This window comes from Bos indicus, chromosome 24 (genome assembly GCF_029378745.1).
Source record: "Bos indicus isolate NIAB-ARS_2022 breed Sahiwal x Tharparkar chromosome 24, NIAB-ARS_B.indTharparkar_mat_pri_1.0, whole genome shotgun sequence".
Classification (NCBI taxonomy): domain Eukaryota; kingdom Metazoa; phylum Chordata; class Mammalia; order Artiodactyla; family Bovidae; genus Bos; species Bos indicus.
This window is the reverse complement of record NC_091783.1, coordinates 40945370-40972745: the sequence shown is the minus strand read 5'-3', so window position 1 is coordinate 40972745 and position 27376 is coordinate 40945370. Positions and strand designations below refer to the sequence as shown.

Here is a 27376-nt window from a genome sequence, read left to right as displayed (position 1 = left end):
TCAGTCGTGTCTGACTCTCTGCGACCCTATGGACTGCAGCCCGCCAGGCTCCCCCGTCCAAGGGGATTCTCCAGGCAAGAACACTAGAGTAGGTTGCCATGTTCTCCTCAATAAATGTAAGGGGTTATGTCAAAAAATAAAATAGTCAGGGAAATCTTATGAGACTTAGTCTACATAAGACACAAGATGAGTTTTATTTAGGGGACCGCAAAGTTAGTGAAAATTCATTAAATTATTGTTCCTATCGTTTATGAACTGCAACTCTGTGCCAGCTCTTCATTTCTTGAGATAGCTTTGACGCAACTCATAATGATTTAACATCAATTTATATCATTAGGCGATTCCTTGAACCAAGACATGAAAAGGGCCTTTTCTAGTATATCCTAAGGCATTGATGAAGCCAGGCTGAAAAAGCAGTTAATTACTTTGTAGTTGTACATGCTAGCAAGGCATCCTGAAGTGCCATTCAAAATATGACTCAGGGGCAAAGCCACAAAGGTTACTGAGCACACAATTCATTTAGGACATTGTTCCTAGTCTCCTAAAATAAACAGGACTTTAATGCTTATTCGTCCCAAGACTATTTTCTCTATTAGTTCCCCATTAGGAAGAGTACCAAATACATTAAGTCAAATGAAAGATTCAACTAGATTCTGGAAATAAGTGAGACAGTCATTCAAAAGGACTTTGGGGTTGCTGGAAGAATCTACAATAATAAGTCAATATTTAAATTTTGAATAAATTTTATCAAAGGGAAAGAAGGAAGGCACTCAATCTTACTAAGTGATAGAAAGCAATTTAAAATATTTAATCCAAGTGAAAGGGCATGTTAAAAGTAATTCTAAATCAAGTTATTTATATAAATAGAATTTATATACATATAGATACATATCATATATATAATTGATATATATAAGTGAATTCTTAATACGTCTTTTATAATTAAATATGACACTGATATATATGCATATATACATGCATTGCAGAGATTACATGAAATATTTTCTTGTTTTTGATTACCAAAAGCAGTGGTAGATATAAATAAGACAAGCATGATAGTTTAAAATGAGTTGGGCTTCATTTGGGGACATCAAATCAGAGACTGACCTGAAGAAAGCAGTAAACAACTTAAGATTTTGTCATCTTAAAAAATATTAGCACTCTAAATACACACATACAAAATGTGTTCAGTCATATACATGTGGCCTAAACATGTCATTATGTATTTTAAAGTAACTGTGTCGAGGCAATTCTTTACCTAACTAGTAGAATCTGGCATGTTACCACATTTCAAAAAATAAAATATATGCAAAATATGGCAATAAAAATTATAAGTGGAGAAAAAGTCAAATTCCAGATTTGTGCTGTAACTGCAAGCCAGTTGTCACTGACTCGGGCAGGATGCAGAGATGCAAAAGAGGTGTCTGGACATTTTATTACAAAGAGTCAAGACCTCTCCATGCTGTCCTAAGGCAGGAAAAAGTACGACAGAAATGTGAGTTGAACCCACACATCCTCTGTGCTTAGCTGTGTTCTGGCAGACCAGAGATGTCTGACTTGCTTATTGTTATTGTTTGTTGTTCAGTCTCTCAGATGTGTCCGATTCTTTTGTGATCCCATGAACTGCAGCATGCCAGGCTTCCCTGTCCTTCACTATCTCTTGGAGTTTCCTCCAAATCATGTCCATTGAGTCAGTGATATTATATAACCATCTTATCTTCTGTTGCCCCCTTCTCCTGCCCTCTATCTTCCCAGCATCAGAGTCTTTTCCAATGAGCTGACACTTCACGTCAGGTAGCCAAAGTATTGGAGCATCAGCATCAGTCCTTCCAATGAATATTCAGGACTGATTTCCTTTAGGATTGACTGGTTTGATCTCCTTGCTGTCCAAAGGACTCTCAAGAGTCTTCTCCAACATCACAGTTCAAAAGCATCAATTCTTCAGCACTCAGCTTTCTTTATGGCCCAACTCTCATATCCATATATGACTACTGGAAAAACCATAGCTTTGACTAGACAGACCTTTTGCAGCAAAGTAATGTCTCTGTTTTTTAATATGCTATCTAGGTTTGTCATAGTTCTTCTTTCAAGGAGCAAGGGTCTTTTAATTCTGTGGCTGCACTCACCATCCACAGTGATTTTGGAGCCCAAGAAAATAAAATCTGTCACTGTTTCCACTTTATCCCCATCTATTTGCCATGTGATTTGCTTATAACTCCCAACAAATCAACTTTCCCATGGAGGCAATTTTTAGAAGCGACTAAATTTTCATCACAGTGATTACAGAGCACCATGCCTCAGGTGGCCCAGGGGGGTCACAGTGAAGCACTGGAGCAACCAGAAATCAGAAATCAGGACACAACCACAAAGAACTGGGCCAAGATGACAGTGAAGTTACACCGATGACAATAAAGAACTCAGCCTTGGGACCAGCAAGGCGGCCGGTCCTCTGGACTTGTTGGCAAATGGTGTGGGTTTTCTACCCAGAGACCCTTCTGCAGGGGACAGTGTGCACATCTATGCACAGTTCCCTCTGCTTACAGATAAAATCCAAACTCCAAAAGTAGCCAGACAGGCTAAAGCTTTGCTACAAGCCCACACTCACAGGGATCAGGCATGGCAAATTAGGTCATTCGAGTCTAAACGGCAGTGTGCGGCTGGCTCCTTGTTTCCTTCCGCAGAACGTTAGTCGTGTTAGCTACAGATAAACACTGCTGGCTTATGCCCTAAGCCGGGCATGACTAACACTGGTGGGGCTAGTTTCACAACAGAAGCATTTACCCACATCGCCTATAGATTTTATCGCAGAGGCTGTGCCCCTGGAGACTCTGATTCAATACAGGTGTGGTAGTGGGGGTGGAGAAGAAGTGGGCTGGTGTATTATTATTATTATTTTTGGAAAGGTGATTGAGCTGCGCATTCTCAGATGAGGACCACTAATGGACCAGAGCAGAGAAGGAGCCACCTCTCCCCCATCATGGACTGAACAGCGGTGGGCTGCCCACGAGGTATTCTTAGTGCCATTCACCTATTTGCTGCATCTGATCTTCCTGATAGCCCTTGAGGGTCAGTCACGTTATTATTCTTTTCCTATTGGCTGTGCCAGGTCTTAGTTCTGTGGCATGTGGGATCTTGTTCCCCACCTGGGGATCGAACCCAGATCCCCTGCCCTGGGAGCTCGGAGTCTTAGCCACTGGACCCACTGGGGGAGTCCTGGGTCAAACACATTAGTAAGTCTATTTTAAACCTGAGGAAAGAGAAGCATCCAGAGCACAGGACCACACCCATGCAGCTAGCGCTGGGGTTTGAACCCCGCAGTCTGTAGAACTGCCTGCATAGAGAAATTTGCTGACAAAAGGGACAATAGTCCCTCCAAAAGAAACCGATTTTACATTCCCTGTTTAACAAATGCAGGGGAAAAAATTTAAAAGTAGGCATCATTCTGTTCCCCTAGGAAGAAGCAGAAATGGCTTGCCACAAGTTGTATAAAAATGCCTCATGGTATATCTAAAAGTCCAAATTATTCTGTTTGGGACCAAAAACTGCCTTAGCAGTTCAGTACTATAAACTCCAAAGTCCGTGCACACACAAAAAACATCAAACTAGCTAAAGGAAATTTATATCCCCCCCTTTTATTTAACTCATCTCCCACCTTCCTGACTATAATGACTTAATTCTTCAGTCACACAAAATATAGTAATAGACCCTAACGGCAGCATTATGAATGCTAACTCACTGTTATCAGAGTGGTCTGTGTGATATGACGGAGCATTTCTATACTGACACTGCCTCATTTTATTAACCACCCTGCTATCGTAAACACCCTGGATGGGGGAATATTTGCATTTTAAGTGATTTTGTATCAGTACAAAAAATTTCATTCCTTAAAAAAAAAAATTTATAGGCTGTAATCTCTGTATACAGAGTTGGCAGAAGAACTTGCCAAGAGCACATTCACTGCTTTGTATGCAACTGAACCAACATAAATAAAATACATTTTTCAAAAATATTGCTCACGTGCGAAATCTGTACTTAAAATGTAATCCATCAATACAGCCTGTCACCAAACCACTGTTCAGAAACAGGAGCGTGAGTCTGAGCTTTCAACAAATCATGAGCTCATAACCGTCCCACATGCCTGTTTTAATAGACTATATGGGGGTATAAAAATAACATTATATACCTTTAACTACCAACTCTGCATAGTTGGATATGCCAACTCCCCCGTCAGTGCGAATCATGCAGCGGTATTTTCCAGCATCTCGTTTGGTTGTGTTCACGACGTTAAATGATGCTATGAATCGCCGGGAACTGGTCACCTTTATTTCCTTCAGAGGAGCATCCTGAACATCAATGCCCTGTGTCGTGGGGGTGGAGAGGACAAAAAGAAACAATATCAGCTGTCTTCCGGAAACATACTCCTGAAGGCACAGTGGTCAATGTTACTTACAACCCAGATCCCGGTCCCTTGTTAATTACCTGTGGGCAGTTGTTGCAGGAAAACAGCTGCCCAGAAACCAAAATTCTGCCTTGATCAACACTTTCAGGATTTGACAGATGCAAAATTAAGTGTGAAGAAATGTCTTTGGTTTTGCACCTCTAAGATATTCACTGTTATTCTAGTGCAATTGGAGGAGAGAAAGAAGCACGTGGGAAAATCCTTTATTTTGCTCCCAAACTATCAACACTTAGTCTTTTTATAATACATAATCATATTATACTTGGCTAGAAAAAAATTAATTCACACACTACACTATGACTGACCTCATTTTATATATGAACCAATAAATAGCTTATCAAGAACTATATTAAAAACGTAAGTAGATATTAGCATAGCTCCTATGGAAAGGGTCTGAAGGACTAGATTCAGCTTTACAATTTTCTTCCTGGAGCTACAAAAAGCAAGCAGAAGTTGGTGCTTAATATCGCTTAACACTGAAATGCAAGGGGAGAAGTTCCTTTCCACATTCCACAGCCAGGACCACACAAAGCCGGTTCCATCTCTGGGGCAGAGCTGTCTTATTCCATGCCCGAGACAGTAAATAAGTCCTTACTTATGCACACTTAGAAATTCATTCTATGCTTCCCATAGTTTAAAGCCTCAGAAACGACTATAGATTTCAGTCCTATATATTTTTAGTACAGTTATCAGGAAAGAGGCTCTCTTTACCATGCTATTTACAAGTATTAAGGAGAAAACAACCAGCAAAGAGCTTAAGGCAAATGCATTTTGTCTGATTATTCACCCAGCAACCACGTTGGGGGCCACCATCGCACTGTCACTATATTAAGACACTAAGCTCACCGTGGTGGACAACAGAAAAGTGACCACAGTGCTCATAGCACTTCAGTTGCTGGGAAGTGTAGGCTTGAAATGCACACGTGATCACCAGTGATCGCTGGTCAGGTGGCTGGCAGAAATCATGATGGAGTTGTCTTTAGATATGGCAGCCGGTTTGAGGAACTGATCTTGGGAGCTGAGATCTGAAGGGTAAGCAGGAGCTCCCAGGCTAAGGGGAGGATGGCAGAGAAGGAAGTATCCCAGGCAGAAGAGACAACAGATGCCTGGGATGTTAGAAAGAGTGTAAAGCTTTGGAGGATGCCAAGGCAGCCAGAGGAACTGGGGAGGTGGACAAGCATCTGTGCATTCCAGGACTCGCAGGCTGCATGAAAATGTCTGTGTTTATAGGTGTGAGCATGCCAGGCTACCAATAATAAAACTCCTCTGTAGAGCTCAGTGATTTATATAAGTAAAGCCTTCTAATAGCTTTCCCTGTGATATTTTGTCAGTGTGTCCTAATGGACATGGGTTTGAGAATTAGACTGACCAGGACTCCACATGTAACTTCAGAGTGATTTACCCTTCTGGGGCTCCCCCCCTCCTCATCTGTAAGAGATGCTACAACTGTCAGGGAGTTGTGGGAATTTAAGACACATGCCTAATGACTGGTCCCCTCCCAGATTCTGGACCAGCTGAGGGATGAGCTCAAGAAAACAGGTGGACAGGCTGTCAAAACACCGCCTTTATTACCAATGAGCCCGGCCGTGCAGACTATGCAGATTACAGCTGATGTGCAGTAAACATGGGCTTGCTAGAACTGGGCACAGAACGGAACAGACTCACCCACCCAGCCACAGGCAGCAACAGAAAGCCACAAGGCCTCCCTGTGTCAGGAGCTGCTGGCAAACTCCCAGGATGGAGGAAGGGCTGCTAGGGGGAGCGAGTTCCCAAAGGAGGGCCTGGACCATGCGTGCTCCCAGCCTCCTGCCCAGCAGTTCCACGTGGACAGAGAAAAGGCACCAGGGTGCTGCGCCAGTACAGTTCCTGCCACAGCAGAGGAAACATCAGGGCTGGGGAACTACAGTTCCTACCATCTTTAGAACTAGCAATCCAGACAGCCTTGTTGATAGCTTAAAAAGTCATAGATCTGAATATGACGTTAAATATACACCTTACATATATTACGTGTCTTTTTGGAAAATGAAACCCCTTCAATCTGGTCTGACAAAGGGCACCGAAAAGTTAGATAAACAAAACAAAGCAACGTCAACCTAGTATGATTCATGAATTCAACAGGAGAGAGTATTTCTTTTTGTATTCCACACATTCAGTCTCCCATCCTCTTCCCCAAATAAATTAAAAAAAAAAAAAAAACCTGAATTCTACCATTAAGAGTAAGCTTAGATCACCTACTCTATAAAATTGTCTTTTTCAAATTGAAAATAAAGCCAACCTTGTTTTAAAAAGAAAAAAAAAAAACAAACTGAGCCCTGAAGAAAGGCAGACTTCACATCTATAATTCTTTGTTTTGTTTATTAAAAACAAGGACAACATCCAAAGGGCTATCTATTAATATTTCTTTCTTTCCTTACTTGCCGCATGAATCTTGTAAAGATTATACTTCTATGGTAATCTTGTAATATTTACCTAATGGAATAAGCCTGTCTCAAAAGAACATTTATTGAAAAGAATTCTAAAGGATGCCCTTATGCATTCCTCACGAGTACTCAAGGCTGTATGAAGGGCAGCCAAGGTTAAGGAAACCTCCGTGCTGGATGCATACACATGTCAGGAGGAGCATTACTTCATACCTGTGGTCTTCAGGCCACTAATTCATCCTTTAAACAGCTTGAAACTGACAGCTCTACCCAACTCCAATGACTCATAGGAACCCTCAGGAATGGGCCCTTTTATTTTTTTAATCCCATGTAATCACAGGGCTTCACAGGTGGTGCCGTGGTAAAGAGTCCGCCTGCCAATGCAAAAGATGTGGAGACGAGACTAGGGTTTCATCCCCGGGCCAGGAAGATCCCCTGGAGAAGGAAACGGCAACTCTGTCCAGCATTCTTGCTTGGAGAATTCTGTTTATAGCTTCCCTTGCCTTTTTTTTTTTTTTTTTTACCCTGTTGGGGCTGAATTGCACCCCCCAACACACACATTCATATGTTGAAACCATAACCTCCAGCACCTCAGCATGAGGCTGCTTTTGGAAACAGGGCCTTTAAAGAGGTGATTAAGGTAAAGCGAAAGTGTCAGTCACTCAGGGGTGTCCAACTCTTTAAGAGCCCATGGACTGTAGCCAGCCAGGCTCCTCTGTCCATGGACTTCTCCAAGCAAGAATAATGGAGTGGGCTGCCATTCCCTTCTCCAGGGATCTTCCTGACCCAGGGATCGAACTTGGGTCTCTTGCACTGCAGGCAGACTCTTTACCATCTGAGCCACCAGGGAAACCCCATTCCTGAGTGTGGACTCTGCCATTCCAGCCTCATTACCTGCCATTCCAGGAGCATTTGTGTTCCAGCAGAGCGGAATCAGAAGGTTCTTTTCAATAAACGTTCTTTTGACACAGGCTTATTCCATTAGGAAAATATTACAAGATGACCATAGAAGTATAATCTTTATAAGATTCATGCGTACAGAAGAACTGTACAAAAAAGATCTTTAGGACCCAGATAATCATGATGGTGTGATCACTCACCTAGAGCCAGACACCCTGGAATGTGAAGTCAAGTGGGCCTTAGGAAGTATCACTACGAACAAAGCTAGTGGAGGTGATGGAATTCCAGTTGAGCTATTTCAAATTCTGAAAGATGATGCTGTGAAAGTGCTGCACTCAATATGTCAGCAAATTTGGAAAACTCAGCAGTGGCCACAGGACTGGAAAAGGTCAGTTTTCATTCCAATCCCAAAGAAAGGCAATGCCAAAGAATGCTCAAAGTACCACACAATTGCACTCAACTCACACACTAATAAAGTAATGCTTAAAATTCTCCAAGCCAGGCTTCAGCAATATGTGAACCATGAACTTCCAGATATTCAAGCTGGTTTTAGAAAAGGCAGAGGAACCAGAGATCAAATTGCCAACATCTGCTGGATCATCGAAAAAGCAAGAGAGTTCCAGAAAAACATCTATTTCTGCTTTATTGACTATGCCAAAGCCTTTGACTGTGTGAATCACAAGAAACTGTGGAAAACTCTGAAAGAGATGGGAATACCAGACCACCTGACTGCCTCTTAAGAAACCTATATGCAGGTCAGGAAGCAACAGTTAGAACTGGACATGGAACAACAGATGGTTCCAAATAGGAAAAGGAGTACGTCAAGGCTGTATATTGTCACCCTGCTTATTTAACTTCTATGCAGAGTACATCATGAGAAACGCTGCGCTGGAGGAAGCACAAGCTGGAATCAAGATTGCCGGGAGAAATATCAATAACCTCAGATATGCAGAGGACACCACCCTTATGGCAGAAAGTGAAGAAGAACTAAAGAGCCTCTTGATGAAAGTTAAAGTGGAGAGTGAAAAAGTTGGCTTAAAGCTCAACATTCAGCAAACTAAGATTATGGCACCTGGTCCCATCACTTCATGGCAAATAGATGGGGAAACAGTGGAAATAGTGGCTGACTTTATTTTTCTGGGCTCCAAAATCACTGCAGATGGTGATTGCAGCCATGAAATTAAAAGACACTTACTCCTTGGAAGGAAAGTTATGACCAACCTATACAGAATATTGAAAAGCAGAGACATTACTTTGCCAGCAAAGGTCTGTCTAGTCAAGACTATGGCAACCCACTCCAGTACTCTTGCCTGGAAAATCCCATGGACGGAGGAGCCTGGTAGGCTGCAGTCCATGGGTTGCGAAGAGTCAGACACGACTGAGCAACTTCACTTTCACTTTTCACTTTCATGCATCAGAGAAGGAAATGGCACACCACTCCAGTGTTCTTGCCTGGAGAATCCCAGGGACGGTGGAGCCTGGCGGGCTGCCATCTATGGGGTCGCACAGAATCGGACATGGCTGAAGCAACTTAGCAGCAGCAACAGCAGTCAAGGCTATGGTTTTTCCAGTGGTCATGTATAGATGTGAGAGTTTCACTATAAAGAAAGCTGAGTGCCAAAGAATTGATGCTTTTGAACAGTGGTGTTGGAGAAGACTCTTGAGAGTCCCTTGGACTGCAAGGAGATCCAACCAGTCCATCCTAAAGGAGATCAGTCCTGGGTGTTCATTGGAAGGACTGATGTTGAAGCTGAAACTCCAATACGTTGGCCACCTGATGCGAAGAGCTGACTCATTGGAAAAGACACTGATGCTGGGAAAGATTGAGGGCAGGAGGAGAAGGGGACAACAGAGAATGAGATGGTTGGATGGCATCACCGACTCAATGGACATGGTTCTGGGTGGACTCTGGGAGTAGGTGATGGACAGGCAGGCCTGGCATGCTGCGGTTCATGGGGTTGCAAAGAGTCGGACACGACTGAGCAACTGAACTGAACTGAACTGAGAGCAGAATCAACTACCATCTCCCACAGTTCTAGTTGACTTTTACAAAGCTCTGCACACTCACTGTTTCCATTTGTCTTCCTTCGCTGCCCAAGAAAAGTCCTGCGTGTCCCCCATCCTGGCCTCAAGTCATGCCTTCTGGACAACAGACCCTCAGTCCCTTTTCTGGTGAGGCTCCTTTTCCTGGTTTCCTGTGTCAGGCAATATTTTGTAATAACCTTATGAGGGAAAGAAATCTAAAAAATCTAATTCCCAGGTCACTCAGTGGTAAAGAATCTGCATGCAATGCAGGAGACACAGGAGATGTGGGTTTGATCCCTGGGTTGGGAAGATCCCCTGGAGGAGGAAATGGCAACCCACTCCAGTATTCTTGCCTGGAGAATCCCCATGGACAGAGGAGCTTGGTGGGCTACAATCCAAGGGGTGGCAAAGAGTCAGACACAGCTGAGCACACACACATAATCCAACATAAGGGAAAAGAATTTAAAGAAGAATGGAGATACATATATACATACATATGCATATATGTGTATGTATATCAGAATCACTCTGCTGAACACCTGAATCCGACACAACACTGTAAACTAACCGTACTTCAATGACAACAAAAAGAAGCAATGGATGGCTGGGTTCATGAAGAGGAAAGAGAGAGAGTCCTCAGAGCACTGGGGCTGTGGCAAGGAGAGAGTGCACCCATCACTCTGATAGTGTCAGATCCCATTTCCTGGGTCCTTACGAAAGGAAGAGGACAGCGTTCACAGCCCTTGGCAAGCACCAGACAGAAGAACCTGTGACACCTGCACAGATCAGGGGAAGTAACATGGGATAAATGCCAGGAGAGCGGGGCCAACTAGAAACCTGTGCACGAGCAGAGGCTGTGGTTGCCTGTCAGCGTGGATGAGGGAGGGTGTTTCTGGAGCCTTGGCTCAAGGTTATTTCCTTGACTCCTCCAACATGCCTGTCAGTGCTTTTGATGGCATCACAGATCCATCTGTCAAATGTATAGGTGACCAATAACTGGCACATGAATGGATACATTGGGATAAAAGCAAAGACTGCCCACCTCCCTGCTACTCGACTTCAGGCCCCACAAAGGCAGGGATCTTTCTCCAGGTTTTCTGCTGCTGCATCTATCGCACAAGAGCCATGGCCAGTGCATCCCAGGGGGCTTTAGTGCTAATACTGAAAGGGGTTTAGGCATTGAACGCGCAACTGAACAAATTGATTTTTAAGATGTTTTGGTCCCCAGATACCCTTCCTCAGGTCAGAATTCAACAGGAAAGCCAGGGAACCGAGGCTGGCCTATTTTCTCTGATGCAGGGCAGTGAGAAAAGGTCATGAGGGCCGGCCCCCGTCTGCCTCTCCATGACAGGGAGGGCCAGACGGGACAGTGTGCTCAGAAACTCGGGTACCCTGAGCATCTAAGAAACCACGGGGAGACTTCGTTATTCCGGCAAAAGAAAACGATGAAAATGTCTGCTGGGAAGAGACAGGACCTTTGTCAGGCAGTTTTCTCTGTTTTCACAGAGTTAGAAAGAGGCAACCCTGCCAGGGACTGGAGAGCTGGTTCTTAATATCGTCACAGCAGGACGAGGAAGCACCAACAAGGACGGGACCGTGATGTTCTTTAGAATATGAGTTCCTGTAAGAGAGCCTCAGCGTCCTTCTGACAAAACCCCCAACTCCAGACAGAGCAGGGCACCAGGTGTCCAGGTGTTAAAGCAACCTCTGACCCATCTTTTGTCAACCTAATGAGACAAGCATAACAGCCATGTCTGCGAGGAAATGATCTTAGTGGGTTAAATACAGCTTTTTAATAAAAGCAAGAGTATCTTCAAACACGCATGCATTTCAATTTGAGCAAGCCTGAGAAAAAGTCCTGATAGTTATTTAAATTAGACTTCCAACCTTCTTTCTGCAGTGGGCTAACTCTAGGACTTCTAAATGAGCAGTAATTTGCCAGCAAAAAAAAGATGCATATTAAGTCTTTCAGAAAGAGTTTTGCAATAACCAGAGCAATGATTGAAAGAAATTGAGGTCTGAGCAGTTAGCCGCCTTTAGAGCAAATTAATCCTATTTAGGAGCTGGTCTGAGTGCAGTAGCTAAGCATATACAGGGGAGCTAGAGGAGGCTCCTCAGCCATACAGGTGGAGATTAAATCACACTTTCATTTCTTTAATAGGGAAAATAATCCACATATTCCACTATCAAATATGTCCATCTGTAAGATACTGATTGAAATCCTTACCACTGGGGTCACTAACAGTATCTGTAGGGCCAGGAATAATTTCGTTTAAAACATTTCTTGTAATCTAAATCTTAATTGACTATCTCAACAAATCTACTTTCTGGAGCCCACGTATTTTTAAATTTTAATAAATAATAACTAATAAAAGTGCTGACCTTTGATTTCTAGACCATAACCAAGCCAGCACAAATATTTATCCATGTGGAATGCTACATCTGGAAGTCTTACTCCTATTATCATATACTATGAATATGTATTGACAAATGTTCTTTAATTGGCTAATGGGGATACAGATAGCCAAAGTGAAAGCCGCTCAGTCATGTCCGATTCTGTGACCCCATGGACTGTACAGTCTAGGGAATCCTCCAGGCCAGAATACTGGAGTGGGTAGCTTTTCCTTTCTCCAGGATATAGCCCCAATCCAGGGATTGAACCCAGGTCTCCTGCACTACAGGTAGACTCTTTACCAGCTGAGCCACAAGGAAAGCCCAAGAATACTGGAATGGGTAGCCTATCCCTTCCCCAGGGGATCTTCCCAACCCAGAAATCAAACTGGGGTCTCCTGCATTACAGGCAGATTCTTTACAAACTGAGTTATGAAGGAAGCCCACAGACAGCCAAAATAACATATTATTCAAACATATAATAGTCTTCCATGCATATTTGAGTAAAAAAGTTTGATTATGAAAATTTAGAACTTCATTCTGAAATTTAGACACAGTTCAATATATATTTGCAATATGTGAATAATATTATTTAATAATATATAATAATGCAGTAACTAGATATACCAAAAAAAAGAAATACCAAGAAATTAGAAGTTCTTTAGTCTTAAAATCTGTCGATGAGGCTAATCTAGCCACACCAAACTAAGTAATCTGACAGTGCCTGACGTTTCTGTTGGGTTAAAGATTTTGGGTTTGCCAGGCTAGAACATAACCGTGTTACTTCTAAACTGTAATAACAGCACTTGACCATGAGGAAGATGGCAGAACCTACCTAATTATCCATGATCTAAAAGGCAAGGTTAGTCATAAACGAGGCTGACAAAGGACATTACTTTTTCCCCAATCAATATGCCTTAAAACATACAAAGACTCTAGTCCCCTGCCAGGCTCCTCTGTCCATAGAATTCTCCAGGCAAGAAAACTTGAGTGGGTAGCCATTCCCTTCTCCAGGGGAATTTCTTGAGCAGGGATCAAACCCAGGTTTCCTGCATTGCAAGCAGATTCTTTACCATCTGAGTCACCAGGGAAGCCCTAAAACATACAAGTCTTTCTGGAAAAAAATAGTTGAAAAGATAAAGAAGGCACAACATAAGGGTTAAAAGACCTATAGTTCTGAACCTGAATTTGAATTGTCACACTGAATTGGAATTATCACTCTGTCTTGATCTCAAGACAGACATGCTTTAATCTTAAATGTATATGTACACATGCGCGCGCGCACACACACACACACACACACACACACATATATACCAGTTCCATCCAATGGGAAGATCCACAAACAATAATGAGTAGTAATAAGCACCTCTGTCCTCAGATTGCAATTTCTTCTTTTTTTTTTTCAGATTGTAATTTCTAATTACCAGTTCCCCTGAAAAAGAACCAGGGCTCCCTGACAAAATGGCTAATTCTAGATTATCAATATGGAAAATACAAGCCTGAAACACACAGTCATACCCAAAAGCAAGAAAGCCATGGAGATGGCCCAGCTCAAGGGACTCCCACTCTGAGTAAGCCCACTGTTTAGGGATGGAAGATCTGAGCAGCGATAAGGATAATAAGTGCAATGGATTGAAACTCATCAAATGTGTTTAAATCCACAAGTTGATGATGACAGATGATGGTGTCAGTGACAGTAACAGCAGTAACCCCTTTGGTCACTTTCAGGTGATGTTAGTGAACTACCTCACTATTTTGACAATATGCCAAAAAAGATAAAAACATCAAGTATTTATACCACCTTCCATATATGATTTATATACGAGGACACCCCAGCGGTTAATAACAGGAGAGTTTGTCTTTTTAGATGTATTCTAGTGACTAAACAAAGAAGGGCTGAGAATGAGACTGTTTTGCAACCCTGAATGAATCAGTGACCCTAGAAATGAGTATCAGTAGCCGATAGCATGATATAATTGGCAAGACACACAACAGTCAGAATAACACACTCAATGATGCTACCAGAAGTCGACAGGCAAAACTCAAAACAGGAGAGGCTGTGCAGGACAAACCCAGTCTCAACAACATCAACCACCACCACCACAAACAGAGGGAAACGAACAGAAATATTGAAGATAAAAAGGACTTAAGACACTCGTCATGGGGGTCGGATGGATTGCGAGATTGGGACTGACATATGTGTATTTTTATACTACTATGTATAAAAGAGCTAACTAATGAGAACCTACCACTTGTACATATATAAAGAAAACACTCATCACCCAACTGCAAAGTGTGAACTTTACCACAATCACAAATCAAATAAAACTGCTAAAATAAATAGTTACTAGACAGACAAGAAATATGAACACTGACTGTTTTCACTGGTCATACATGGTGATTATTCTATTTTTGTAAGAGCTCTTATCTTTTTAGAGCAGCAGTTTGAGGCTAAGTCCATCCTGCAACTTGTTTTGTAAGGCTTGCAAGCTCAGAATGGTGTTTAAGTTTTTTTAAATGGCTGAAAAAAAAAATCAAAAGAAGAATAGTATTTTGTGACAATGAAAATGATGTGAAAGAATAGTATTTTGTGACAATGAAAATGATGTGAAAGACTTTTCACATGTCCATGTATAAACCTGTCCAGAAACTAGCCACATTCATCCATTTCTGTGCTGTTCATGGATGCTTTCATGCTATGATGGCAGAGAAGACCCTCTGGCCTGCAAAATTTACTACCTAGCCCTTCACAGAAAAAGTTTGCTGACTCCTGTTTTAGAGAAACATTTACAAGTTACATAATATGATGACTGGGATCATCAGAGGGGAAGCAGTTGGGCACACGGGAAGAAAGTGGTCTCACATGCTGTTGGTTTTGAAGTCGATGTTGGGTACATCGAGTTTTTTACATCATTCTCTCTACCTCTGTGTTTATTTATGAGTTCTGTACTAAAAACGGGAGCTTGAGATTAACACATACACATCAATACTTTGGCCACCTGATGCGAAGAGTCGACTCATTGGAAAAGACTCTGATGCTGGGAAAGATTGAGGGCAGGAGGAGAAGGGGGTGACAGAGGATGAGATGGCTGGATGGCATCACTTACTCAATGGACATGAGTTTGAGCAAACTCCGGGAGATAGTGAAGGACAGGGAAACCTGGTGTGTTGCAGTTCATGGAGTCTCAAAGACTCAGACACGACTTAGCAACTGAACAACAAATATATACACTAAATAACCAACAAGGACTTACTGTGTAGCACAGGGAACTATACTCAGTATCTTTTAAGAATAAAGTAAAATAAAAAATAAAAAGAAAATAATCCTAAGAAGCAATTAGAAGAAAATCTCTTCTTTTTGCATTTTTAAACAACTGTTTGAACCATCACAGTTTCCCCAGGAAAAATAGATGGTTTTGCTGCTAGCTCACAAATACTGCAAAGCTATAGGAATCAAAGAACCATTTTGTCCAGGTGTCATTTGCGTCCTGCAAAAGTAGCAAGTCACTCTGCTACAAAGATCCCACCACAGAAGTGAAAAAAGTGCAGTTAGCCAAAGGCGAAGCCACATGCCCAGGGTAGCAGCGCTCTCTGTAGCAGCATTCGATAACTAATCATCATACACCCAGCACATGAGAAGTGTAGGATACACACTTCCTGAAAGAAAGCAGTCCCTGGCTTCCATCTCAAGAATAAACAGAAACTCCATTAATCTGTCATTGTCTCCTGTCTTTAGTGGACATCACTTCTTGTAACAGAGACACACATAATTTTCTTGCACCTGGACAACAGCCAATTCCCTTTGCTTTGAATGAAGGGAATGAAGGGTGGGTGGCATTTTACACATAGGAGAAATGCAGATGAGAATAACAATATGATTTATGATTTCAAAGTTCATCCCCTATAGGAGCTACCTGACTGCCACTGTGTGTCAGTCACAGAAGTCTCTGACCTGGTCCCAAACTGGGTCCCTCTAGGACTAAAAGCACCATGAATTTTTCTCTATTCCGTTTCTCTGGTCCTAAAGACAATTTTGAAATTAAAACCCATACAAAATTGTCAAATTTCCCCCCTACTCTCTTTTCTAGGTACAAGAAGATCAAACCAGTCAATCCTAAAAGAAATTCCAAATATTCATTGGAAGGACTGATACTGAAGCTGAAGCTGCAATACTATGGCCATCCAATGCAAAGAGCCAACTCACTGGTAAAGATGATGCTGGGAAAGATTGAGGGCAGGAGGAGAAGGGGGCCACAGAGGAAGAGATGGTGGAATGGCATTATCGGCTCAATGGACTCTGGGAGATGGTGAAGGACAGGCGTGCTGCAGTCCACGGGGTCACAATGAGTTAGACACAATGGAGTGACTGAGTAACACCACCACCAATTCCAGATAACTAGACTGAAAATCTTCTAGGGCTTTCAAAATTACCTAAAGCAGGCATGTTTAAGTCCTAGCTAAAATATCCTCCATTTTTCCCTCCTCTTCCAAAAAGAAGAGAAAGAAGGAGATTCTAACAGTGTCCAAACTCTCCAGGGTCCCCGCTCTAGGGCCCAGAACACCAAAAGCAGACAGACAGGGTAGCGGATGCTTAACTCTCGATCTCGGGAATTCCGGAGCAGGGCTTTCTGCATCTCCCCTTCTCATGACACAGCTGTGGATCCTTGGAAGCAAGAGACATACACTAACCCTTTAATGAATATGAGAAAAGAAAGGCAGCATAAATGCTCTAACAGGACGTGTGGTTCCTGGGTTCAAAGCCGGCAGTCCTCAAGGTTAGCAGTTGATGCCTCTCTCCCGTCCTCCTACAGGAACCATCCTGACCTGCGGTCTTCACAGCACATCCTCACATCCTGGCCCAGCGGTCGTCAGATCCCATCAGAGGACGAGGCCCTTGCACAAGGCTCCATCAACTCCTGGCCCGTCCTCCTCAAAGTACCAGCCACTTACACCTTCTTTAACTGAGGCAGGTAATATCACCAAGTACAATTTTTAATCAATTTCTCCCAGAATCTTCATAGACATATCCTACTGTTTCATCCATGTGAAAGAAACCTTCACCTTTAAATGGAGGTAACCCAAAATCATATCAGTTAAAAGAGACGATGTAAGCTTTCAAGGTTGTCGGTGGTTTCAGGCTGAATATTCAATATTATATCATATAGATGGATACTGAACTGACTAAAACAATAACGGATGTGATTTCAACCACTCAAAACTTTAAGAAAAAAAAAAAAAAACCTTTAAGGAGCCAGTGGTTCCTACAGCAACTGAAGACAATCCTTTTTGTGCCTTCCTGGTATTTTCTATGACAGTAAGTGGTATTAAATTTATGCTTTAATACACAGGGCCTAAAACACCCAAGTTAGGCTTGACAAGGGAACCATAATTTGACTCCCTTTCAAATCATTTTATGGTTTTTATATATAATAACAAAATCATTCTGATATACAGCTGTGATTTTTTTTCCCCTCACAATCTATAAAGGAAACTAAAAGCCAGCAAGAAATGTTGACCAAATATACACATTCCGAAACACAAAAGCCAAGGCAACCTTCCACACACAGGAATACAATTCTCATCTTGTGTGTGTGCTAAGTTGCTTCAGCTGTGCCCTGCTCTTTGCAACCCCATAGACTATTGCCTGCCAGGCTCCTCTGTCCATGGGACTTCCCAGGCAAGAATACTGGAGTGGGCTGCCATGCCCTCCTCTGGGGATCTTCCTGACCCAGGGATCAAGCCGACATCTCTTTATGTCTACCTGCAGTGGCAGGCAGATTCTTTACCACTAGCACCCCCTGCAAAGCCCATAATTTTCATCTTAAATGCCGATAAAAGGGATGTATCACTTAAATTGCCAACTGATGATTATGAATCCATGAGGAAAGATCTGGATCATCTTTCTATGCAAGAGGCATTACAGCTAAGAACACAGATTTTGGACTTAGATGGCCTGGCTCCCAGTTCTTGTTACTAGCAACAAGTCAACGCAAAAATCTCTGAAACTTTCCGAGACCCAGTTACATCTTTATTACATCTTTATTCTGTAAATGGGTGCATAAAAGAATTCTCATAGGGATCAGTTAAGTGAAGAAAAATTGCTGAACATAGCCTGGAGCTGTGGTCCACCGCAGTCCACGAGGTCGCAAAGAACTGGACATGACTAAGCGACCGAACAACAACAAAATGATGGTTCTAAAGTTAATCCTGGTTCAAATGTATCAGGATTAACTTTAGGTGGAGGAAACTGGAGCCTATTATACAGAGTGAAGTAAGCCAGAAAGAAAAACACCAATACAGTATACTAACGCATATACATGGAATTTAGAAAGATGGTAACAATAACCCTGTATACGAGACAGCAAAAGAGACACAGATGTATAGAACAGTCTTTTGGACTCTGTGGGAGAGGGAGAGGGTGGGATGATTTGGGAGAATGGCATTGAAATATGTATAATATCATATATGAAACAAGTCGCCAGTCCAGGTTCGATGCACGATACTGGATGCTTGGGGCTGGTGCACTGGGACGACCCAGAGGGATGGTATGGGGAGGGAGGAGGGAGGAGGGTTCAGGAGGGGGAACACATGTATACCTGTGGCAGATTCATGTTGATATATGGCAAAACCAATACAATATTGTAAAGTTAAATGAAATACAATTAAAAACAATAAAAAATAAAAAGTTAATCCTGGCATTTTCACAGTAAATCTGAGAATATTTGGTTAACAGGCTAATATCTGAAATACAAGGTCAGTCAATCAGTGGAGAAAAATGTCCAAGTGACAGAATTTAGTCATTTATAAATAAGCAAATACATTTATACATATAATTGACTTTCACTAACAAAACAGAACTATCTACAATACATATAATAATTGGACAGATGAGTGTGTTAAAGTTCCCTATCTCTTCTGAGCTTGTTTTTTAATAAAATGCGGAATTTAATTTGAAGATTGTTCCAAATTCAGGCTTTACATAATTCTGTAATGCTAAAAAGTGAGCCATTTAAAATTGATGGAGAGAAAAGGATGATTTTCCAGGTTTCCTTCACCAGCTACCATTCACTCAATGCGCAGTCCTGGGCTTGACCAAAGCTTCCATCCACCTACTTTTGAAAAGGCATCTCAAGGATTCCTTGGTGACTCAGTGGTAAAAAATCTGCCTGCCAACGAAGGAAACACGTGTTCGATCCCTGGTTCAGGAAGACCCCACATACCGCACAACTAAATCTGTACACCAGAACTACTGAGTCTGTGCTCTAGAGCCCCTTTTCCACAACAAGAGAAGCCACCGCAACGAGAAGCCTGTGCGTAGCAACTGAAGAGCAGCCCCCACTCTCTACAACTAGAGAAAAGCCTGAGCAGAACCCAAGACCCAGCACAGCCAAAAATAAATTGATTAATTTTTTAAAAATTAAAATAAACAAAGAAAAGGCCTTTCCACCACCTCCTTGTTTTCTGGCATTTGTCCTGGAAGCTGGATCACCTTCATTTCCCACCCACATCTGAGTCTGATGTGGTAGCTGAGTTCTGTAGATCAGAATGTTTGCATCCTCCTCCATATTCATATGATGAGGCCTACTCCCCACTGTGACCATAATGGAGATGGGGCTTTTGGAAGCTAACTAGGTTGAGATGTACTTTCTTGGTGGCTCAAATGGTAAAGAATCTGTCTGCAATGTGGGAGGCCCGGGTTTGATCCCTGGGTGGGGAAGAGTCCTCTGGGGAAGGGAACAGCACCCCACTCCAGTAGTCTTGCCTGGAGAATCCCATGGGCAGAGGAGTCTGGTAGGCTACTGTTCATAGAATCACAAAGAGTCAGACACGATTGAACAACTAACACTCAATGTTCAGACGAGGCTGAGATGAGGTTGTGTGTGTAGAGCCCGAAGGGTGGGATGAAGGCCCTTACAAGGGGAGGAAGAGCCCAGAGGATGCACGTAACTATGCAGCAAGAAGTTGTTGGTCTGTAGACCCAGGAGCTGGTCCTCTCCAAGAACATGCATGCTGGTCCTGGATCTTAAGACTGCCAGCCCCCAGAACTGTGAGAGATAAATGTCTGTTGGTTAAGCCTCCCAGTCTACAATATTTTTGTTACAGTGCTTTGGTGACTTACTGAAAAGCTGAAAGAGGTATTATAAATACTAATTCCCAAGATAAGCCTATGGAGATAAATAAAATTTTAAATATTTCATAAAGAACAACAGTAATTCTAATATAATTACATGTGACTCAAAGGGTCAATGACTGTATGAATATATATAACTCAGAAATTGATACCATCAGCAAATAATATTTAAGTATAAAAAAGAACATCTAAAATTCTATTTTCTCAGTATCTTATATATAAACTTACTCTAGGATATTTCAAACTGTAGGCTCCACAAGTGATCAGAAAGTTGATAACAACAAGAAATGTGTGCTCTTGTTTTGGTTACTTGAATGGTTTTCCAAATCTGTTTCATTTGAGTGTCTCCCACGGTTACAGCTCAGGTTCATACAAAGATCACCACATCTGATAGTACACAGCAAGGACACTCAGCAGATTCAATGCACATCAGTTTGTTTTTTTTTTTTTACCACATAAAAATACTTTGATAGATGCTGTCTTCCTCCTGCACACTGTCTGGAAGCTGTTTTAAGTATTTTGCAGCTGTAATAAAGGAGGCTCATGAGCTGTGTTTCATTTTGTTGTTCTGTATTCTAGAAAGACCAGCTCCATGCTGGCAGCAACCTGCCTGGCCCACGGATGAGATGGAGAAGACGGAAGCAGATGGGGTCCATCTGTTAACCATAAACACTTCTTCATTAGTGTCATCCTCAGATTTATGTGTGTTATGTTTTTGAGAAAGACTCTGACATTGATTATATTTAATCTATATTTTTAAGCAATCAAACCACTGGCCATTTTTCATAGATGTGGATCAAGATGTACACGTTGTACAGATGGACTTTTTTTTTTTTGTCAATATGCCTCCTGGATGTAAATCATGTGATGTCAGTTACATCCAAATCCCTCTAACAGAGTGGTAAGTGCACACAGATTATTCACCTAGCTCTGGATATAAGAAGCCCACACAACGGAGTAGAATTAATCTGCAGTAGAAGTGAAGAAACAGGACTATTTCCAGGTATGCCATCTACCTTCGTGACTCTCAACAACCCTGCACCTCAAACTCATAAAAAAGTACAGAGCCAAGGGATGCAACATGAAACTCCGAAAAATGCATTATGGTAGAATTCAAAAGATGCAAATTACTGTGTAATGTAAGTATAAATGATCACACTTCACAATGATGTTGTTTTTGTTCAGTTGCTAAGTCATGTCCAACTTTTTGAGACTCCATGGACTGCAGCATGCCAGACTCCTCTGTCCTTCACTATCTCCCAGAGTCTGTTCAAACTCATGTTCACTGAGCTGGTGATGCCATCCAACCATCTCATCCTTTGTTGCCCTCTTCTCCTCCTGCCTTCAATCTTCCCCAGCATAAGGGTCTTTTCCAAAGAATCAGCTCTTCACATTAGGTGGCCAAAGTATTGGAGATTCACCTTCAGCATCAGTACTTCCAATGAATATTCAGAGTTGATTTCCTTTAGGATTCGCTGGTTTAATCTCCCTATTGTCCAGGGAACTCTCAAATAAAGGATGTTCCCCAAATAAAGAATGTCTTATTCATTTCTAAATCTTGACTTACTACTGGGAAGATTCAAGTGACAGAAAAATTTAAAACAATCTTTCATTCAATTTTCTGCCTGAATCTTAGAATTACTTTGAGGAGCCAAGTGAATTGAGATGCAGAAAAGCATTTTTTTTTTAAGTGTTATAACATTAGAGGAAGAAGGAAGAAAAGCCCATATTCATACCTCCAAGGCCAGAGGGATTTTGTCTAGTTTTCCAGGGCTGCTTCTCCCCACGACTTGTGAAGAATGGCCTAAAGCAAAGACTCAGGGCCCAGGCAAGAGAGCAGGAGGACTCTGTGAAACCATCCCCCACCCCCGGCCACAAACCCTTATGCTGCTGGAACTATCTCATACAAATCCAGGTTAATAGAAGCCATCCTTGCAAGCAAAAGACATTTGTCTTATTTCATCCGCTATTAATAAAATAAACATTTCCCCACAAAATGCCTATCCAAACAGAGGAAATAAATTATTGAACACTAAAACTATTTGAACAACACAAAGACTCACAAGCCAAATAACAGGCTGAGTCCAGGACAATCTCATTGTCACTAAGAATTTCAAAGTCATTCTATTCTGTCTTTGTCATCAACCCCTTCTTGACACAACCCTTCTCGAAAGCTGCAGGGCAACATGCAGTCATGGATGTTAGAGGACCCCCAAAGCATTTAAGGTGTCTCTTCCAGAATTTGTTCCCATTTGTCATTGTCCTGCTGACAAATCCTGGGATAGCACAGTTGGCTGTTTTTCATTTCCCCCAGAAATGGAGAAGAAATAAAAAATGACTGTTGACTTCAGTTGTGATGATTCAAAGAATACAGGATTTAAAATTTATAGCATGTGTGCATGCTCAGTCATGTCTGACTTTTTGTGACCCCATGGACTGCAGCCCTCCAGGCTTCTCTGTTCATGGCATTCTCCAGGCAAGAATACTGGAGTGGATTGCCATTTCCTTCTCCAAGGGATCTTCCTAACCCAGGGATCAAACCTGCGTCTCCTGCATTGGCAGGTGGTCCTTTACCACTATCACCACCTGGGAAAACTTTACATTTTATAGGGCATCAGGCAAATGTGACACATGACAATTGTTGCTATGCTGCAGAAGGAGACACAGGATAGGTGGAGAGTGATGTGTACCGAGAAGTCGGCAGGCGTGGAACAGAAGCCCAAGTGGAGTGGAACAGATGCACAGAAGGGTCAGAATATAAAGCAGGTCCATAGCAAGCTAAAATAAACAACCAAACCAAACCAAAACCCACTATAGGATCCCTAAGGAAAGAGGGGTGAAATCAACACGAGTCAAGGTGGGGAACGAGCAGCCTGTGGACTGATGCACAGCAAGAAGCAACAAGAACGAAACTGGAGAATGCCATGGGGGAAACCAAACCTAGAGTCTAAATAAGTGGACGGCAAACTGGTTAGAGGGGACAGGTCACTTAATCCCATTTGGTCAGAATTCCTGAGACCCTTGATCTGTCCATAAGACTACTGGCTGTGCAAAATACAGATGGTAGAGTTTCTAAGACAATAAAACAAGACACATAAGTGATGATGACACTAAAAAAGGTCTACTTATTTTTTTCTTTAAAAAAATTTTATTTATTTTTAAATTGAAGGATAACTGCTTTACAGAATTTTGTTGGTTTCTGCCAAACATCATCATCAACGACAATAAAATGTCTACTTAAATGCTCAAAGGGCTTCCCAGGTGGCTCAGTGGTAAAGAATTTGCCTGCCAATGCAGAAGACCCAGGTTCAATTGCTAGGTTGGGAAGATCCCCTGGAGAAGGAAATGGCAACCCACTCCACTCCAGTATTCTTGCTGGGAAATCCCATGGACAGAGGAGCCTGGTGGGCTACAGTCCGTGGGGTCGCAAAAAGTCAGACAAGACTTAGTGACTAAAGAAAACAGAACAAAAACAAATAAAAATGGTTAAAAGTAAAAGATGTGTTACTAATTTCTAGGTTTAGGCCTATGGCTAGGGAGCTGAAAATTAACAAAAATGCCTATAAGTTTGTGTGTGACATGCCCATGTGATTCCAAGAGGATGAACAGGGAGAGGGTATTATATTTTGGACTCCAACATCTTGCTCTAAAAGCAACTCAGTAACCAGATTGTCCAAACAAGATGGCTAAGTAGAAGCAAGGGCAAAACCAGAAGTTCACAGCAAGGTTTATGAAGAATAACATTGAACTTGTCTCGAACTCTTTGTTACCTGGCTACACACTGTGGAAGCAAGAGAAGAACTGGGGAGACTGCTCAGAGTATCCTCTTCCTCCCTGCTGGTGTCCTGACACTAACCGGATCTCTGGGGCCCTCCCCAGGGACAGGCTCTCTGCCTGCTGGACTCACTCTGAACCATGAACGTGAGTGACTGTACCTGTAGCCAGAGCCTGTCTCCAGCCACGGTCCTGCCGATGGCGCTGCACTGGAAGGTGGCAAACTGGCCAGCGTTGACCTCCACGTTCTGAATCCGCAGGAAGTGGGGCGTTCTGGCTGCAGGAAGACGAAGAAGGAAAGACGTTAAAAGTGGAGGTCTGAACCCGTTTGTGTCTCTTCAAATCTGCCTGCAATTTCGGGCCTCTCCCTTTGTTTACCTTTGAAGAAAAGAATGCCTTTGCTTCTAAGAGCTTTAAAGATTTCATTACGCCTGTAAAAGAGGTTCTGGAAAGATCTGCTGTGTTCTCTAACAGCCAGGCATTCTGGGATAGAACCAGACGGAAAGAAGATATTTTATGGTCCCTGCTGTGCAAATTATCATAGCTCAGCAGTCTTCTTGTAATAACAGATCTGTATTAATAAAGATTACACTGAGGCCTAATTGATGTTTTGAACAAAAACATATTAGATATTTATACTAGGAACATGAAAAGAACAGTAAGAAGTTAAATGATGTTGTCAAGGAAACTTTTTAAGCCAAGTACGGAGCTGTGAGTAATATATATTTTAATACAAGTAATTGGTATGCAGCACTCCTCATGTAATATTTCCCAGCGACCAAAATACTCTCCCCATAGACAGACTGCGAAATTACACTGGAACTGCCACAGCACGGCGGGTTTTGCTGATTCTTATTTCCAATTCAAGGAGAAAGAATGATTCCAACTGCTAAATAGCATTAAGTTTCAGAACATGCATTGTCCATAGGGGACACCTGTTTAAACAAAGCATTGTTCTATTTGATCTAAGAAGCACAGATCCATCTCAGTAGCACACTGAAGACATCCATCGAGGAACTGGAGGGATGGGTTGGGAATTAAATTTTATAACTTCTCCTTTAGGGAAACACTCTCTTACCAGTACAAGGATAGAGTGAAAGAGTAGCAAGAGGTGGGGTAGGGGGAGGTTAGGGAGTAGAAAAGAAGAAAACAGGATGGTGATGTTTTCTGGGAGAAACAGAGAAATCTGAACAACAGCTAGAAGGCATTGTTTATGCCTTGCCAGCCAACGTGTCTCTGGATCACACCTTTCAAAGAATGGTCCACCACTCCTGGGCACCCAAAGATGATATATAGCACTAACACTAGCCTGTGAAAAACATAATTAGGGGGCTTCTCTTAGCAGTCCAGTAGATAAGACCTCACCTTCCAATGCAGGGGTTGGGGGTTCAATCTTTGTTTGGGGAGCTAAAATCCCACAAGCCTCTCTGCCAAAACACCAGAACATAAAAACAACAGAAGCACTATTGTAACAAATTCAATAAAGACTTAAAAAAGCACAATTAGGAGTGAAAATGAATTTCTATCCAAAAACAAAGAAAAATGTAGTTTGATACCAATAACACAGAGGAAACCCCCGTTACTCATTTGAAGACCAGCAATAAGTGCAACAATGCGTTCATGATGCCTGGCATGCAAAGTGTCCTCAGTAATTTCTAAAACAGCAGTATAAGTGTGGGTCATTGTCTCTAATACTATTATATTCACTTAGAAGCCTATCAACTATTTCTCATTAACTTAATCAAATTCCCCTTAGTCAAGAACAGCACAGGTCTATGGTTTTTAAAGATCTGTGCAAAAAGTCCTTGCATCAAGTTTCTTTTTCTAACTCTCCCAAGAAGCTGAAAGAACTATTGTTTTCAAAAAGTGGCAAAAGGTAACGTTTTTTTGGAGCATTTCATGGGGCAGAAACTTTTCCATTGATGACTCACATGTGTTCTCTGAAGGTTTTTTTCCATTATTTTACTTGTGGGTACTTGGCCAATGAGAGCCAGACATGGAGTGGAAACTTGGGTCTGGCCAGTTCCAAAGCTCAGATGCTGCCCACTAGGCAACACTGCTTTGTAACTTTGAATGCCTTTCCCAGGCTCTGCATCCCACCAGGTATGGCTCCAGGTCTGACTGTTGGAATTCAAGCTCCTTTCAAGGCCCCTTTCCAGTGCTGTTCTTTCCATAAAGCTTGCATGGATTCCCTCAGCTTGCTGTCAGACCTCTGCACCATCACTTGTCCTCTGTCGGGCATCTCACTGGTGTTACCCTCTCCTGTCCAGCTCCTGTCCTCCCACCTCTTCCTCTGGCTGCAAGTCACTCCTACATACTGGCTTCCTAACACAAAATGTTGGGTGTGGAGCCATCTTTCATGACCACTTGGGTACTGTCACCCCACCTGGTTAAACCCAGGGTCTCTCCAGAGTCTGTGCTGAAGGGTTGCTAATTATTTTGAGTATCACCCTGGATATATCCCCACATAGTTAAGCTACTAAAAATTTAAATAATTTTACCCTCTTGGGATAAACCATAATGCAAAAGAACATTAAAAAAGAACATACATATGTGTATAAGTGAGTCACCCTGCTGTGCAGCAGATTGGCATGATATTGTAAACCAACTATATTTCTATTTTAAAAGACATAAAGGTACTGATAGGACTTCCCTGGTGGCTCAGACAGTAAAGCGTCTGCCTACAATGTGGGAGACCAGGGTTTGATCCCTGGGTTGGGAAGATCCTTTGGAGAAGGAAATGGCAACCCACTCCAGTACTCTTGGCTGGAAAATCCCATGGACAGAGGAGCGTGGTAGGCTACAGTCCATGGGGTTGCAAACAGTCGGACATGACTGAGCGACTTCACTTTCACTATTAAAGGTACTGATAATATATATTCTTATTTGCAATGTATAAGACAGCCCACACCACGGAGTGCTAAAAATATGTTTACTACCTTGCAAGAAAAGACTCACCATTATTAAATTTGCTTTTCTTTGATTACTGATGAAAAAAGTCTCCCTTAAAAATCCACTGCAAAATGTCCATGTGCTGCTCATGCTTGTCTTAGACCTTGGCTTCCTACCCTGTACCTCACCTGTGATCCTTCTCCTTTTCACCCTCCTTACCCTCCAAGGCTGCCAGCATTCTCAAAACCCCTCTTTTTCCTTATGCTCGATGACTGAGCTCCCTTAGCTTCTCTCATCCAGAAGGGCTCATCCAGGTGTCGTGGGGCTGCAGAGCTCTGTACCCTCCTCTCCCCTAGGGAGGCAGGAATGCAAGGAAAGTCT

The 27376-nt window shown here is 42.3% G+C and overlaps 1 protein-coding gene across 6 annotated transcripts in view; it reads right to left on the bottom strand.

The window, feature by feature from the left end:
• The window catches only part of PTPRM (protein tyrosine phosphatase receptor type M), a 666464-nt gene that overhangs the window by 369723 nt on the left and 269365 nt on the right, over window positions 1–27376 (bottom strand). For all 6 annotated transcript variants that reach the window (XM_070778532.1, XM_070778534.1, XM_070778533.1 and 3 more), the window contains exons 5-6: window positions 24265–24380; window positions 4184–4358 (exon numbers count right to left, since the gene is read on the bottom strand). In XM_070778532.1, the coding sequence (XP_070634633.1) occupies window positions 4184–4358; window positions 24265–24380 (291 nt within the window). The remainder of the gene's footprint in view (window positions 1–4183; window positions 4359–24264; window positions 24381–27376) is intronic.